The 13,961-nt window shown below is 39.6% G+C and overlaps 2 protein-coding genes across 5 annotated transcripts; one reads left to right on the forward strand and one right to left on the reverse strand.

The window, feature by feature from the left end:
- Positions 1 to 756: 756 nt before the first annotated feature.
- Positions 757 to 4,746, forward strand: chgb (chromogranin B). 3 transcript variants are annotated; one of them, XM_041976280.1, is made up of 8 exons: positions 757 to 909; positions 1,067 to 1,113; positions 1,200 to 1,290; positions 1,661 to 2,612; positions 2,745 to 3,131; positions 3,412 to 3,511; positions 3,609 to 3,719; positions 4,642 to 4,746. In XM_041976280.1, the coding sequence occupies exons 1-8, from the start codon at positions 870 to 872 to the stop codon at positions 4,720 to 4,722; spliced, it is 1,809 nt and encodes a 602-aa protein (XP_041832214.1). In that variant the 5' UTR covers positions 757 to 869; the 3' UTR covers positions 4,723 to 4,746. The 3 variants fall into 3 exon arrangements, with proteins under 3 accessions (XP_041832214.1, XP_041832215.1, XP_041832213.1); XM_041976281.1 differs by having other exon boundaries at positions 1,661 to 2,468; positions 2,601 to 3,131; XM_041976279.1 differs by having other exon boundaries at positions 1,661 to 3,131.
- A 255-nt stretch (positions 4,747 to 5,001) lies between these two features.
- On the reverse strand, positions 5,002 to 12,124 carry trmt6 (tRNA methyltransferase 6 non-catalytic subunit). Of its 2 annotated transcripts, none has more exons than XM_041976283.1 (12): positions 11,817 to 12,124; positions 11,545 to 11,675; positions 10,668 to 10,777; positions 9,667 to 9,758; positions 9,480 to 9,563; positions 9,269 to 9,393; positions 8,988 to 9,158; positions 7,456 to 7,610; positions 7,221 to 7,306; positions 6,458 to 6,560; positions 6,073 to 6,159; positions 5,002 to 5,636 (listed from the first exon to the last, which is right to left on the reverse strand). In XM_041976283.1, the coding sequence occupies exons 1-12, from the start codon at positions 11,921 to 11,923 to the stop codon at positions 5,475 to 5,477; spliced, it is 1,413 nt and encodes a 470-aa protein (XP_041832217.1). In that variant the 5' UTR covers positions 11,924 to 12,124; the 3' UTR covers positions 5,002 to 5,474. The 2 variants fall into 2 exon arrangements, with proteins under 2 accessions (XP_041832217.1, XP_041832216.1); XM_041976282.1 differs by having other exon boundaries at positions 7,450 to 7,610; positions 11,817 to 12,123.
- Positions 12,125 to 13,961: the final 1,837 nt, after the last annotated feature.

Consider the following 13,961-nt stretch of genomic DNA (forward strand, 5'->3'; position numbering starts at 1 on the left):
TGTCACAGAGTGGTGAGTCATAACCCCAATAGTTAGTACTGTTCTAAATATCTGTTCTAAATATCTGTAATGTCTTTGTTTAATGTAAAGCACTTTGAATTGTCCTGTACATGAAATGTGCTATACAAATAAACTGCCTTGCCTTGCCTAGTATTATTTAGAACGAGCAAGCTTTTAGTGGATGGTCCTTTTATATCTAATCCTGACACCCTCACCTGACAGAAATCAGTCTGTGGCTTATATAATCCTTGAGACATTTCTGTCTTCCTTTGCTTCTAGATTTGTTTATTTTCTTAAATTCAAAGAGAGTTTTCAGTGATGACACAAATTCTCCAGAGTGTTAGAGATAGTTTAACAAAAATAAACAAATCACCCATTCAAAATTAGGGATGGGATTTGCTCGGACACCTTCATGAATCTTCATATAGTATCATAACATTGCAGGACTGGACTATCAGATTGCTTCGTGATGTTTTGTGCAACAACTGCTGTGTTACCAAGTAACGCCTGACAAATATGCAACAAACTCCAAACTCCCCTAAAACCATTTAAGTCGTCACCTGAATGCATCGTGACACTAACTGCATTACAGTTTCACTCTAAACACAATATCGATCTAGTTCGCGCATCAGATTTCTTTCAAGTCACCTTTTATTTAGGTTTAATGAGTCATGACATTAACAGAGCCTAAAGCCTTCCTCCTACGCCTCTCCAGCCCACTCCCCTACTTATTTGAGGCGCTGCTCCGCTCCAGCAGTCAGAGCAGCAGCTCCCAGCCAGCGCAGCTCTCTCCGGTCGCTGTACGGAGGGACGGGAGCTGATGTTTCAGCTTTGTCGTCTTTTCCCGGATTTACTTTCACCGAGTCAAGATGAGACTCCTCTTACTTGTTGCTGCTGCTCTGCTGAAAGGTAAGCGAAAGATTGAATTTTAAAAATCTTTCTAGAGAAAGTCAGTGATCAGTTCAGGACCATGGACAGAGACGGTTCCTCCACTTGAACACGTGCACCCTGTTCCAGCAATTTCGCATTTTATTAACCCCGTATTGTTTTTTTTCTCTTAATGCAGAAAGTCTAGCGCTTCCGGTGGTAAAAGAGGGGCAGAGAGAAGATTTGGTATGTTTTTTGAAGCAGTTTGAATGTTTTTGTTTTTTTTTAAATCTGATCAGACGTTACTTATTTGAGTAATCTGGATTTTGCAGGTAGCACGATGTTTGGTTGAAGTCCTGTCCAAAGCTCTCTCCAAACCAGACTCTCAGTTGGATCAGGAATGCAAAGACATTCTCCAAGCAGGTTGGTAGCACATTAAATCTTGCATATTAACCTGATTGGTTTATTGTTTTTATGCTCATTCATCTTAAATCATCCAGCATGAAGGGAGACTGAAGATTATGCAGCACTCTTCAACAATTCAGTCACTGAGATATTAAGAAACTGGGAAATAATAGACACACAAAAAACATTTTTTTTTAGATATTTTGGCATTCAACAATAGTGCTAATTTTTTTAACATTTGAAATGAATGTGAAAAGAAAGTAATTTTACTACAGTTTGCAGATTTGAATGGCATATGTCAAATCACAAATTCATCAAAACTTGTCACTAAGAGCTGTACAAATAAGATCTTTACACATGTGTTGATTTTTTTATTGCTTTATCATAGGGGTCAAAAATGCTCCACTGAACAAGAAGAGTGGGGAAGAGATTGTACCTCAGCCAGAGGGAGTCAAAGGTCATACCGAGGAGCCTCTGGTGAAGGCAGCAGATGTCAGAGATATTGAGGCACTCTTAAAATCTGTGGAAGAAAAAAGAGAAAACCCAGAAGATGAGCGCAGCCAAGAATCCTGGAGTTTAGGTGATGAGAAGGACAAGAGGCATGAGAAGGAAGAGGAAGAGGAGCGGGAAAAAAGGAGCAACTGGAAGCCTGGAAGATTCCACCAGAGGAGGCACAAACGAGGTGAAGAAGAGGAAGATTATGACCGCAGTCAGGAGAGTTGGGGAATAATGGAAAAAAGATCAGAGGATGACGAAGAGGAGGAAGAAGGTGAGGAAAGAGAGAAGAGGAAATGGAGGCCTGGGAGATACCACCAAAGAAGAAATAAGCGAGATGAGGAAGAAGGGGAAGAGCCAGAAGAAGAACGTAGTCAAGAGTACTGGGATGTAGACAAAAGGCAGGAGGATGAGGAGGAGAGATATAAGCGCATATGGAAACCCACACATCGCTATCATCATAAGAGAAAGCTTCACAAACGCAGCGATGAGCCGACAGAGGGTGACGGATATGAGGATCGCAGCCAGGAATCTTGGGATCTTGACAAGAGGGACTGGAGGCCTGGCAGGTATCACCAAAGGAGACACAAACGGGAGGACGAGCTGTCAGAAGAAGTTAGAGAAGAGCCAGATGAGGAACGTAGCCAGGAGTCCTGGGATTTTGATACTGGGAGGGAAAAGAGGGAATGGAGGCCTGGCAGGTATCACCAGAGGAGACACAAACGGGATGAAGAGCTATCAGAGGAAGCCAGGGAAGAGCCAGATGAAGAGCGGAGCCAGGAGTCCTGGGATGTTGATACTGGGAGGGAAAAGAGGGAATGGAGGCCTGGCAGGTATCACCAGAGGAGACACAAACGTAATGAAGAAATATCAGAAGAAACTGGAGAAGAGCCAGATGAAGAGCGCAGCCAGGAATATTGGGATTTTGATACTGGAAGAGAAAAGAGGGGCTGGAGGCCTGGGAGGTATCACCAAAGGAGACACAAACGGGATGAAGAGCTGCCAGAGGATGCCAGGGAGGAGCCAGATGGAGAACGCAGCCAAGAGTCCTGGGATTTCGACACTGGAAGAGAAAAGAGGGGCTGGAGGCCTGGCAGGTACCACCAGAGGAGACACAAGCGAGATGAAGAGCTTGCAGAGGGAGAGCCAGAAGAGGAACGCAGTCAGGAGTCCTGGGGATTTGACAAAAGACATGGAAAAGAAGGGAGTGAAGTAGAAAAGCGGGTATGGAAACCAACACACCGGTACCACCATAAAAAGAAATTTCACAAGCGTGATGGAGGATCATCAGAAGAAGAGGAAGAACAGGGAGAGGAATCAGAGGATTATGTAGAAGAGGCAAAGGACAGAGATGAAGCTCTAAGGTACATTTAGTAAATTATATACCTTTAACATACTACAGATTTCACATATTACCACCCTCTTAAAATAATCATTTTTTACAAGTTTTTAAAAAACACAAAAAACTGAATCAAATATATAAAAGTTTTTTGTCTTTTTAGATAAACTTGAAAAGAATAACAGGCCATTATTTTAAGAGGCTGATAATATATCAGCTGGATTTGTACAAATAGTCTAACTTTTTAGGCAGGGTACCTGTGGTAATGGAACTAGTTCAGAATCTAATGAGGCCATTTTTGTCAGGTATCTGGCCGAAAAGCGCAATCCTTGGATTTACAGAGGCTACTACCACCCTGCCTGGTTTAAAAGGGACTCAGATGAACATGCTGCAACTTCAGAAAAGGTATAGTTGATGCTAGCAGCTTTGGAAACTTTAGGAATTAGCTAATCATTATTGACACATGTGACATGTTATCTGTTTCTATGTTTAATTGGCTCAGATGGAGGAACTGGCCAAACTGCTGAGCTATAAGATAAACCAGCTGGGTAACCACTCGACTCAAGAGGAGGCAAAAAGGAGCTCACTCCAGAGGACACTTACTCCACAGGAGGTAAATCAAGCTGCATTTACTAAACGCTCATTAATCTTTACTGGTGACTGATGATGCTAGACCTCTGAACACAAGTCTTTAAAGGGCATTTACAGTATCTGCTGCAGCACAGATGTTCATCTGCCACTATAGGTAAAGGATTCAGTAAAAAAACAGTTACTGCAAATAAACATCCAACCTAAAAAACACAGAAAAAGCTCTTACTCTGCAGCCATTTACATAAACAAGATGCACAGCATTTGAATGACCTACTAAAGCCACGCAGCACATCACATTTCTGCACCAGTTTCCATGGGGGGTGAAGCAGCCATGCTCATTAAGGAAATCTTCAGTCAACAAGGAGATGTTAGGATTTAGCCTTAAGAGCCGGAGACCTCAGCAAGAATGTTCCAAGTTTGCATGTGACAAATGCAAGGAGAGGGGGAAAAAAAGTGTATGTATATGCCGTGACTCAATATCAAACTGTTGAATTTACTGTACTATTGTCCTGCTCGCATTGATTCTTCACAGCACTTCTTCCCCCAGCTTATTTCCCTCATTTGATTTCTCCACACCAGCATTTTATTGACCGCTGCAGTAATCGCAGTAAGGACCTCATGATTGCATCCTCCCAGAGCAATCAGCTTTAAAATGACCTAACAAAATGAAAGACAGAACTACAGCCTGCAGATGTCCATATCTGGTCACAAACAATAAAACTGAAGCTGTTTCATGGTGATTAATTCGTTTTACAGAGCTGCAAGTCCAAGGATAAAGCAAGTGAACAATTAACCTAAGAATGGCTCATGCATATCCACAAGCTGCAGCAGGTCTTAATGGCTTTAATACAAGACAGTGTTTAGGTTCTAAAGAGAAATAAACCTATTAATCATGAGTCAAAACTAGGAGTGATGGTATTTTTGTTGTAAATGCTGTTTTTCAGGAGAAAGAGTTGGAGAACCTGGCAGCAATGGACCTGGAGTTGCAGAAGATTGCGGCAAAGTTGCATGACAAGACTGCATAATCCCAGAGTAGTTTCTGCTATCAGTGAAAAAAAAAAGTTGCCAGCTTATTATATGTCTGCCAGTTTAGTGTGCTAAGTGTTAAGTTACTAAGAAAAAAATACCTGAAGCCTTGCCATATTTTATCAACTCTGCTCATTGTTTTTGTGATATTTTGATGTTCTCTAATTAAACAGCATGGGAAATTGCTTGAATGTTTCTATATAATCTGAGAAATGTGAAAATAATATATGAGACAAGTTATTCACATCTTGTTCTGCACTCAATTAAAGGAATTATTCTGGGACCAAACAAAATGTTCAATTTATTTCTTTAAGTAAATGTGGTCACATATGATACATTCTTTCCCATTACTCTTTAATTCTGCAGATACAGGCGTAGGACACAATAAAGCTGGATCATTTAACAAATGGCACTTATTTAAATTAAGAAAAAAAAAAGTTAACACCTGGTCTCAAGGCAGAATAAACAAGTTTTAGCCTAGAAATGATTACTTGACTGGCTTCTTACCTAAGAAACACACAGCTCAAATGATATAAACTGGTTTGCACTTTACTTCTCAGCATCACTTTAATTTGCTCTGATGTGAACACAAAAGACAAGAGAAAGTGCTCTGATGAATGCAAACCGGACACTCTGTCTCTTTTACTCCAGAAGTGTCAAATCAGTTCAACAGAGACTAAGTCTCTGGAGCAAAATCCCCTGAAAATGACTTGTAATGTGCCCCAGAGAGGTTTGATCCCTCTGTGTTTGTTTATCCCTCAGTGTCTTTCAGTTTCTGTCTCTTTGCTGCTGGCTCCTCAGCTTGAGGGGAGCCTGCCGGTTTAAAGCGGTCTATGGCAACGGTCGTCCCTGAGAGGACGTAGCCCCCTCCCCCGCTCATCAGTAGCAGAGGATGTGTCCTGTTAGGCAGCACCTGGGGACACAAAAGAGATACAGTCAGGAGATATGAACTCTGCAGGAATATCTAGGTAAACATTGGAAGGAAAAAGTGTGGCTATTTTCTTTTTTTAAATCAAGCTGCTGCTTATTAAATAACTCTGAAAGAACATGGGGGAAAAAAAACAAAAGTGTCTCCCTTGATGAGGGATGAGATTAGGATAACTAGGTTAAATGTTTTCCTCCCCAAACAAATACCTGGTAAATTATAAACCAAGACTGATGCTGATGAGAGAGGTCAAAACAGAAAAGCCATGAACCCAAAATCTAGGTTAAAGATACCAAAGCAGTAACTGCAGGTTTCACATTATTACTAATGAAGATTTAATTATTAATTAATTATCAGGCTAGCGTTAACAGTAAAAAAAACAAGCATGAAAAAATCCATGATAATTCAATATTTGAGGATATACCTGGTAATGTCTAAGCCAAGTGTCTGTGAGTCGGAGGTTGACCGTACCACCTTGTTCCTTGAGTTTTGTGTAGCACTCAATAAGAGGCTGGAAAATCCAAGATGGGAGGGAGAGAGAGAAAGAGAGAGAGGAAAAAAAGCTGTCAATTACTATAGGGGCACACACACACAGACAGCAATGATCTTTTTAGCAACATAAGCATGAATGAGGTAATCAGTGTTGAGATGAGGCAGGCACTGTAACTGCTCAGTGGTGACAGGGATGTCCCTGCATCATTTCCCACTGCAGCTCTAAGCAATAAAAATAAAATAAAAAAAGCCTGTGAGCAGTTGCAACTAATGAGAAATCCTTCTCCTTTAGGAAGTGCATCAAGTGATTGTCTTACCTCTTTGCACTGGGAGTAAACTACAAATGGCCTGGAGGGAGAGAGGAATTTGAGCAGGCCCAACAAGACAGGACACGGGTGAAACCGACTCGCTATGACCAACCTGCATGTGGGAAAAAACAACAAAAAAGATGATCGAGCAAACCTGTCCAACATAAAACACACTGTCAACAGTATATTTTGTAATTGGAAATGTGCAGGTAAGGCAATATCATGATTTAGCTTATCAGTGCTGCATGTGACATCGTACTAGAAGACGTACTGCCTCTCCATGGCTGACAGCCATATCATATTTTATACAGCTGGAGGAGAGTCAGTAGAAAAGGCTGATTTAGGACAATGTAGGAGCTTGTGCTCTGTAGTGGTGTTTATTGTATAGGTGATATGATGTAGAAGTCTATAAGCTTACAAGATCAATACTTGTACTTCAAGCACAGATGTCACCTTCATAATAGTTCATCCATCAAGCAATAAGGTTCTTCATTTTATGTGAGGAAACTGCAAAGCAATCAATTTGTTCACCTTGTGAGGGTGCTGCACACTGGTATGAGTTTAGAGGACAGCAAATAACGTTTTATTACTTTTATAAGCATGATTAACAATACTTTAATTGTTAATTATTTTTCCCCTGGTGCATTTATTTTTATGGCTTCAGTTTCTAACGCCGTTCATTGGTAACAGCAGAGGTGGGACTGAAAAACGGAAATGCAGAAAGTGTTGCAGAAAACCAAATGTGAATGCAAAAGCAAAATCTGACACTAACCCATCAGCGTTCCTGCTTTCCAGCAGGGCAGCAGCAGCTGCCAGTCTCCTCCGCTTCTCCTCCAGCTTTAGCTTTTTTTCTTGAGTCTTTAAAAGGTCCAAGGTAAATTTAAATTAGGATTAAACATCACATTTGATTTCTATAAAACATTAGCAGACTGGCTATCATGTCCTCGTTGCATAAAAATACATTAGGGAATAGCTTAAGAAGACTTTTAAAACTTTAGTACTTTCACTTCCTTGCGTTTCTCCTTCTCCATTTCCCCCTGGTCTTGGCCTGCATCATCACCAGTCTTTGTATCCATGCTCTGCTCCTCTGGACTGCCTTCTTGCTGGTCAGTCTCAGGCTGGTTTTGCTCTTCATCTGCAGCCATTTCAAATTGTTTTTCATCTGGAGTTAGAAAAAAATTGTTTTTTAAATTAATGTTAGAAACTAAATGCATCTCATGATGACTGATTCACTTTCAGCTGACTCAAAAAAAAAAAAAGAGTCTGAACATTTTTAAGGTGTTCCTGAATGGACACCGCTATAATTGATCTGAAATTTCAGCACAATATTATGGCAAAGAACACATTACACCTTTTTCTCCACAATAAAGTTCCTGCTGAATCTGTGACTTTTTCTATATTAAAAAAGTTTCTTTCTAAAATTGCTTGCAAGCAAATAAATCTTCATACTTAAAGAATGTGCGAGAGATTATTTTTAATAACCGTTTTAACCACTAACCTGTTCTTTGGCAGAGCCAGATTTGTGGTTATTTGTGCTGCAGACCAGCTCAAAGGCTTCATTTCTTACGCAGACTCAGGCTGTTTGGGGTCCGACCTGAGATCATGCTCATTTTCTATAATGTTCTTTATAGCATCATCAGATCGTTATGGCTGCATGGTTTGGCACATTAACAGTTCAGTCTAAATCTAGACTCACAACATAGTGAGAACAGCAATGAAAGTAAATAATCAGTAGTGGGATGCCTCAGTACAGTTAAACCAGCTAACGGATAACATCCATCACTAACCATTCATCCGATTTGACTTCTATCAAGTCTGACATAGACTGAAATTATGACGTGTTTGACAATAAAGTTTGAACATCACTCATTTACAGAATTATACATCTACACCATGACTGTAGCATGCAGTAATGCACCTCTATATGTTGTTCCACATCAGTGGTTCTCAAACTTTTTCTGCACAAAACCATGAAACACCGCCCATGGGTGCGACCCCCACGGTATGTCCGAGGTGACTGTAGCCCCTGGCAAACGAGTCACATGTAAAGCTCGCACAGCTGTTTTAGGAACGTGTCTGACTCATGTCGTGACAAAACATTTTTTGTTTCTTTCACCATTTGAAACAGGTGTTTGATTCTTTTCATTTTCTGCACCAGCTCCCGTCAGGCTTGTAATAAACGCCACTAACAGACAAATTTGGAGCAGAAGTTTCCGTTTCATCACTTGCAGTTGCAAAGTGCAAACTGGTTGCAGAAAAGCACATTAGTGTCACTGACAACAACAGAAGGAAAGTGTTTGGAGAAACAATAATGGTTCAATGATGTCTATGGTTGAGAGAAAGAGGTTTCTGCTCAGCAGTCAGCAATTTTTTTCCTTGCATGAATGCATCCCGCAATTTTTTCTCCCATCACTAATTGCCACACGCCGGAATTCCGGCACGGTGCCGGATTCCCATCACCCCTGCTGACTCCAAGTGCAAAAAAAAATGAAAATAGTCACCACTGGAAAACAATAAGTGACTATCAAAAAAAGCATACCGGCAGTGGGATCTTTGGCAGTGGTGTCTAGGGTTCCTGCCAGCAAAGCATTGACGTGGCAGATGGGAAAATCATGCAGCATATCATGAAAATGTGCAGGGAAGCCGAAGCTCTCCACACCCGCCCGTACAGGCCCACCTCCTGGGTACATTTGGATCACTGAGCCGTAACCTGGTGGACAAAGAGAGCAATTATATATAGAACAGAGAAAAAGGCTCTGTTCACAATGTACAGAAAGACACACTCAAAAAACCTTGAATCTTTTAAATGCATATACTCGCCTCCCATTCTTTCCATGATGGCTCCCAGTACAAGTCCAGCACAGGTCTCGAACACCAGAACCTTGCTGCCAGCGTGGATGTTTGCCAGAGTTAACATCTGAGCAAGAGTGTCATACCGCAGGTGGCTAGATCACACGAAAACACAGGTATCATGCATTAATTTTATTTTAAGAGCAACATGTGTGCAGTATTAATGAACATGCCGACGCACCAGATCTTCCCTGGTTCGCGACCATGGTACATCATGGCCAGGATGCGACAGGTTGGTTTTAGGATAGCAACAGTGTTTTCATACCTGGAAAAGCACAAGGTCGGCACAACTGATGACACCAATTATGATGAGCTACAGTAACTTAAGTCCATAACAGTTTGTGGATAAATCATCTGAAGTGACTCACTTTTTCTTCTTCTTCTTGATGTACTTATCTTGGGCATATCCGGTCTTGTTATTGAACGTTGAGCTGTTTTCGATGAGTTGCTGAATGATTTCCTTTGGACCAAACAAACATGCTTCATTTAATTTTAATCCTTTGCTTATATTCTGCAACTTTATATGAAACATGTTTGCAATCTTTAAATTATTCTTAAAAACAACTTTCCTATCATTTCATGCCCTCTGAAACTCCAAACTAATGTTTTTTTTAACCTTTGATGTATATATCCATTAATAGACTAAACTTTTTTATTTCTGTAAAATCAAAATGAATGTTTTTCTCAAAATGTTTATGAGAGCTGGGTTAAAATCAGCATTGGATCAATGCAAAAATAAGCATCTGTGATGGTGCATTAGTGCACAAAGCAAGGTGACCTTGCATATCTACAAAGCCGCCATTAATGTCAGACAAGATTTGGAAGCCTGAAGTTTTTGTCCAGACAAAGTCTTGCTCATTTCAGCAAGAAAATTAATAATAATAAAAAAAAAGTCTTTACAGCTTTGCTGACCGGTCTGCAGTCCAGATCTGTCATCTACCATAAACATGACACAAACACTATAAACAAGCAAACTTCCCAGTTTTCCAACATTTCTGTGTTTAAAGAGAATATTTAATTTGAAACAGTGGGAAATGGCTTACACAACTTTTTGAAAGTTGGAAATTTGCGCTACATGAATCAATAAGGGAGAATTAACAATTTCAATTTCAACATTTTACATGTTGCCCTTTACCAATTTATATTTTGCAAAAGACTGCAAATGATCCCCACCACCCATTTACATTTTATATAGCATTGCAACTTCTTCTTTAAAACAGGGTTGTGTCAGTATAGTCATCAGGTTTGAATCTGTGTTACAATTAAAGTCAATAAAAAAATCCTACACTGCCACATTCACACTGTACTATATAGCCATAAACCTTAAATTTCCCCCCAATATTATACGGAACTAAAGCTATTCATGTACCTGACCCTTCAGACCTTGCTCTTTCAGAGTCTCAATGTCATCTCTGGTCAGTTTCTGCGATTTGCCATCATCAACAATATTTCTGTTGTCCGTGCCTGCCACCTTTAGATCTGGAAACACCACACACACACACACACACACACACACACACACAGAATAAGACCCAACATGAAAATGACAGTGTGTACAGTTAACATCTGCTGATGGTGTCTCAGACATTTAAACATGGAAATAGTCATTACAAATTGCCACTTTGTATAACAAATACACTTACCAGCCACTTTATTAGGTACACCTATTCAATTGCTTGTTAACACAAATAGCTAATCAGCCAATCACATGGCAGCTTGGTCAAAATGACTTGCTGAAGGTCAAGTTGAGCATCAGAATGGGCCAGAAAAATGATTTGGGTGACTTTTAACAAAATATGGTTGTTGGTGCCAGACAAGCTGGTCTGAGTATTTCAGAAACTGCTGATCAACTAAGATTTTTACACACAACTTCAGACAGGCTCAAAATTGTTTGTCCAAACTTGGACAAACATTGCTGCAATATTCAGATGGTAGGGTCAGAATGTGATGTAAACAACATGAAAGCATCATCTACCCTGCCTTGTATCAACAGTTCAGGCCGGCAGTGGTCGTGTAATGGTGTGAAGGATGTTTTACTTGGCAGACTTTGTGCCCCTTAATACCAATTAAGCATGGTTTAAACAGCACGACTTCCAAGAAGATAAATGCACAATGTCACAAAGTCAAAATCATCTCAAACTGGTCTCTTGAACATGACAATGAGTTCACTGTACTCCAATGGCACACTGCCCAGTCCTAATACTGCGACTGGTTAGTGTATAATGGTAGTTTAGAATATTACACACCTGGGGGGCTCTCGGTATCTTTGACTTCCTGTGGTTTAAGAGTACCTCCAGCTACAATCTCGAACGTGGTGCTGTACAGGTGTCCCACCGCATTATCCAGGAAGATCCATTGCTTCTCAAAAATAATCTTTCTGTGTATAGGAGACACATAGCATCACTTTTCAGCAGCAGTCGTGCAGCTTGTGCTTTTCGTGACCGCAACATGCCGAGAGGCACGAACTGCGGCTTACTTTGAGCTAGTTAAAATGCGTGAATATACAGTTTTGACTTACTTCTTCGGCTGAATTTGCACAGCTTTGTAGATGTCCCCTCGTTTTAACACAACGCAGTCGCCCTCTTTTATCCTATACTGATCATCATCATCACCCTTGTCCGCCATAATAAACTGGGTAAATACGCTTTCCAGTCAACTGACAGGAATATGTCGTGTTTGAGTTATTATATAGAGTTGTTGTCTACACGGTACAGCTAAAAAAGGCACTACAATAGCCTGAAGTACAATCAAATTACCGCACATTAATATCCTTCCACGTGTTAGCTTTCACTTCCCTAGCCTCCCAGTATGACTAAACGAAAGTCGATCGTATCCGAGCAACGCTTCCGCATACGTATCTCTGATTGGCTGGCAAGACGTTGTTGAGTTTCTTGGCCAATAGGAACGATGTATGAGTTAAATAGTAGATTGCAGAAGAATCGATGGGGTGCCTCCTCGGGGTTTAATGGATAAAGTTGTAAAAAATGATTTTACAAGGAAATCAAGCATGTAAATTATGCGGCAACAGTGTCACATTATTAAACGCTCTTAGATAAAGACACACGAAGAGAGTAAATCCATACCTATCCTGGTCTAGCAGAGGGATTTACAGCCTATGCCCATCCAAGCTTTTCCTAATTTGTGACTAGATTCTGCAAAGAATATGAAACTACCAATGCAAATATAATTTCACAGAAATACTCATAAAAAAACACAATTGTCTAAACGTTTGAAAATAAACTTTAGAAAATCGCACATCTACGTTTTTCCTATTAAATCTGGGGCTGTGAGAATGCTAATAAACCCAATCACCTTTATCAGCTGCATGTTATTACAGGAAAGGCCAGACTTATCACTCCTTCCACTTATTTTATGTATTTTTTACATTTTTTTTACATTTCTAATTGTTATTTTGTTTTGAAATTTCTCTATGGAATAACTAAAATTTTTCATATAATTTCTTATTTCTTCCTAAATTCATATTTGTATTTGAGTGTATCTAGTAAAATAATAATAATAATAATAATAATAATAATAATAAAAATTATAATAAAATAAACTGTACCATTCAGGGTATCACATCATCAGAAAATACTCCTACCTGCCCTGAAATTAGAGGCCCTGGGTAACCTCTCCAATGGATAAGTTTTACCATATATTGGTGACATGCTTGATTGCCAGTTGAATGACACGTTTAACTGTAGTTAGAGACTATCCCTGGTGGCAGCTTCAGGTTTGAGAAAAAAACAAGATGAGAATTAATTTATATTGGATTGACGAGGCCTGTAAAAGTCGTTAATGACACACAAGAACTTTGGTTCAAACCATGATTGTTTGTATTTGTCATTAAAAGAAAGAAAGCATGAATTCTGAAGTGAAATTCCACTGAAAATTCCCATTATTTTCATATAGAAAGACAATTACTTTAAGCACACTTGTAGGATTTGCAAAATCCACATGGAGAAAATGGAAAAGGTTGGTGTGCTATCGTTCACCACCTCTTCAGTTACCTGACATGGGTGTATTGGATGTATTTGTACTTCCCACCAGTATTGTGTGTTGATTTAGCTGATATGGAGACATTTTGCCTGCATTATTTATGAGATGTTTTGTAACTGCATATGGTGCACCAGCCTCCCTGGTTCAGCGGTGATGAAGCTAAAAGTGCAAAAGAGAGCATCTTGTGTTGAAAAGTATCATTTTCCAAGGTAGAAGGTATGTCAGTAGCAAGCTTTGAACTATTTTTACCTGACTAAGCAATCAGCATAGAAAGAGTCATTGATAACATTTTCTCAGAGGCCAAAGTTTTCAAAATAGAAACTGTTGGGGTCAGATTTGAAAATATAAACAATCATTAAAGCAAATCTAAAATATTTAGATAAAACGATTAATTAGCATGTTTAGTATATCATATCTAATTTTCTTGCAAATCTAAGGGAGCAAATTACTGGGATGTGAAAATCTGTATTTTAAAAAAATATGATGACACAGTGCAATCCTGACTTGGAGTAAACTGCTGGACATCTATAATAACTGACCAGGTTATCTAGTTAGTGGAGAATAATTGTTGGAAACAGGAGGAAAAAACCTGAAAGAATTAATCTGATGAACAATAAAGAACCAACTATTAGGTATGCATCCATCACATCAGCTTTTAGTAGAT

This window comes from Melanotaenia boesemani, chromosome 22, assembly GCF_017639745.1.
Source record: "Melanotaenia boesemani isolate fMelBoe1 chromosome 22, fMelBoe1.pri, whole genome shotgun sequence".
Classification (NCBI taxonomy): domain Eukaryota; kingdom Metazoa; phylum Chordata; class Actinopteri; order Atheriniformes; family Melanotaeniidae; genus Melanotaenia; species Melanotaenia boesemani.

What these genes read in the sequence shown, in the direction of transcription:
- trmt6 (XM_041976282.1), bottom strand. Translation starts at nt 11,923, where the DNA reads ATGGCGGACAAGGGTGATGATGATGATCAGTATAGGATAAAAGAGGGC. An exon ending in CGCGAACCAGGGAAGATCTG is followed by an intron (nt 9,394 to 9,479) that starts GTGCGTCGGCAT and finishes CGTGTGATCTAG; the next exon opens with CCACCTGCGGTATGACACTC. An exon ending in AGAAACGCAAGGAAGTGAAA is followed by an intron (nt 7,307 to 7,449) that starts GTACTAAAGTTT and finishes GACCTTTTAAAG; the next exon opens with ACTCAAGAAAAAAAGCTAAA.
- chgb (XM_041976279.1), top strand. Translation starts at nt 870, where the DNA reads ATGAGACTCCTCTTACTTGTTGCTGCTGCTCTGCTGAAAG. An exon ending in CAAAGACATTCTCCAAGCAG is followed by an intron (nt 1,291 to 1,660) that starts GTTGGTAGCACA and finishes GCTTTATCATAG; the next exon opens with GGGTCAAAAATGCTCCACTG. An exon ending in GACAGAGATGAAGCTCTAAG is followed by an intron (nt 3,132 to 3,411) that starts GTACATTTAGTA and finishes CATTTTTGTCAG; the next exon opens with GTATCTGGCCGAAAAGCGCA.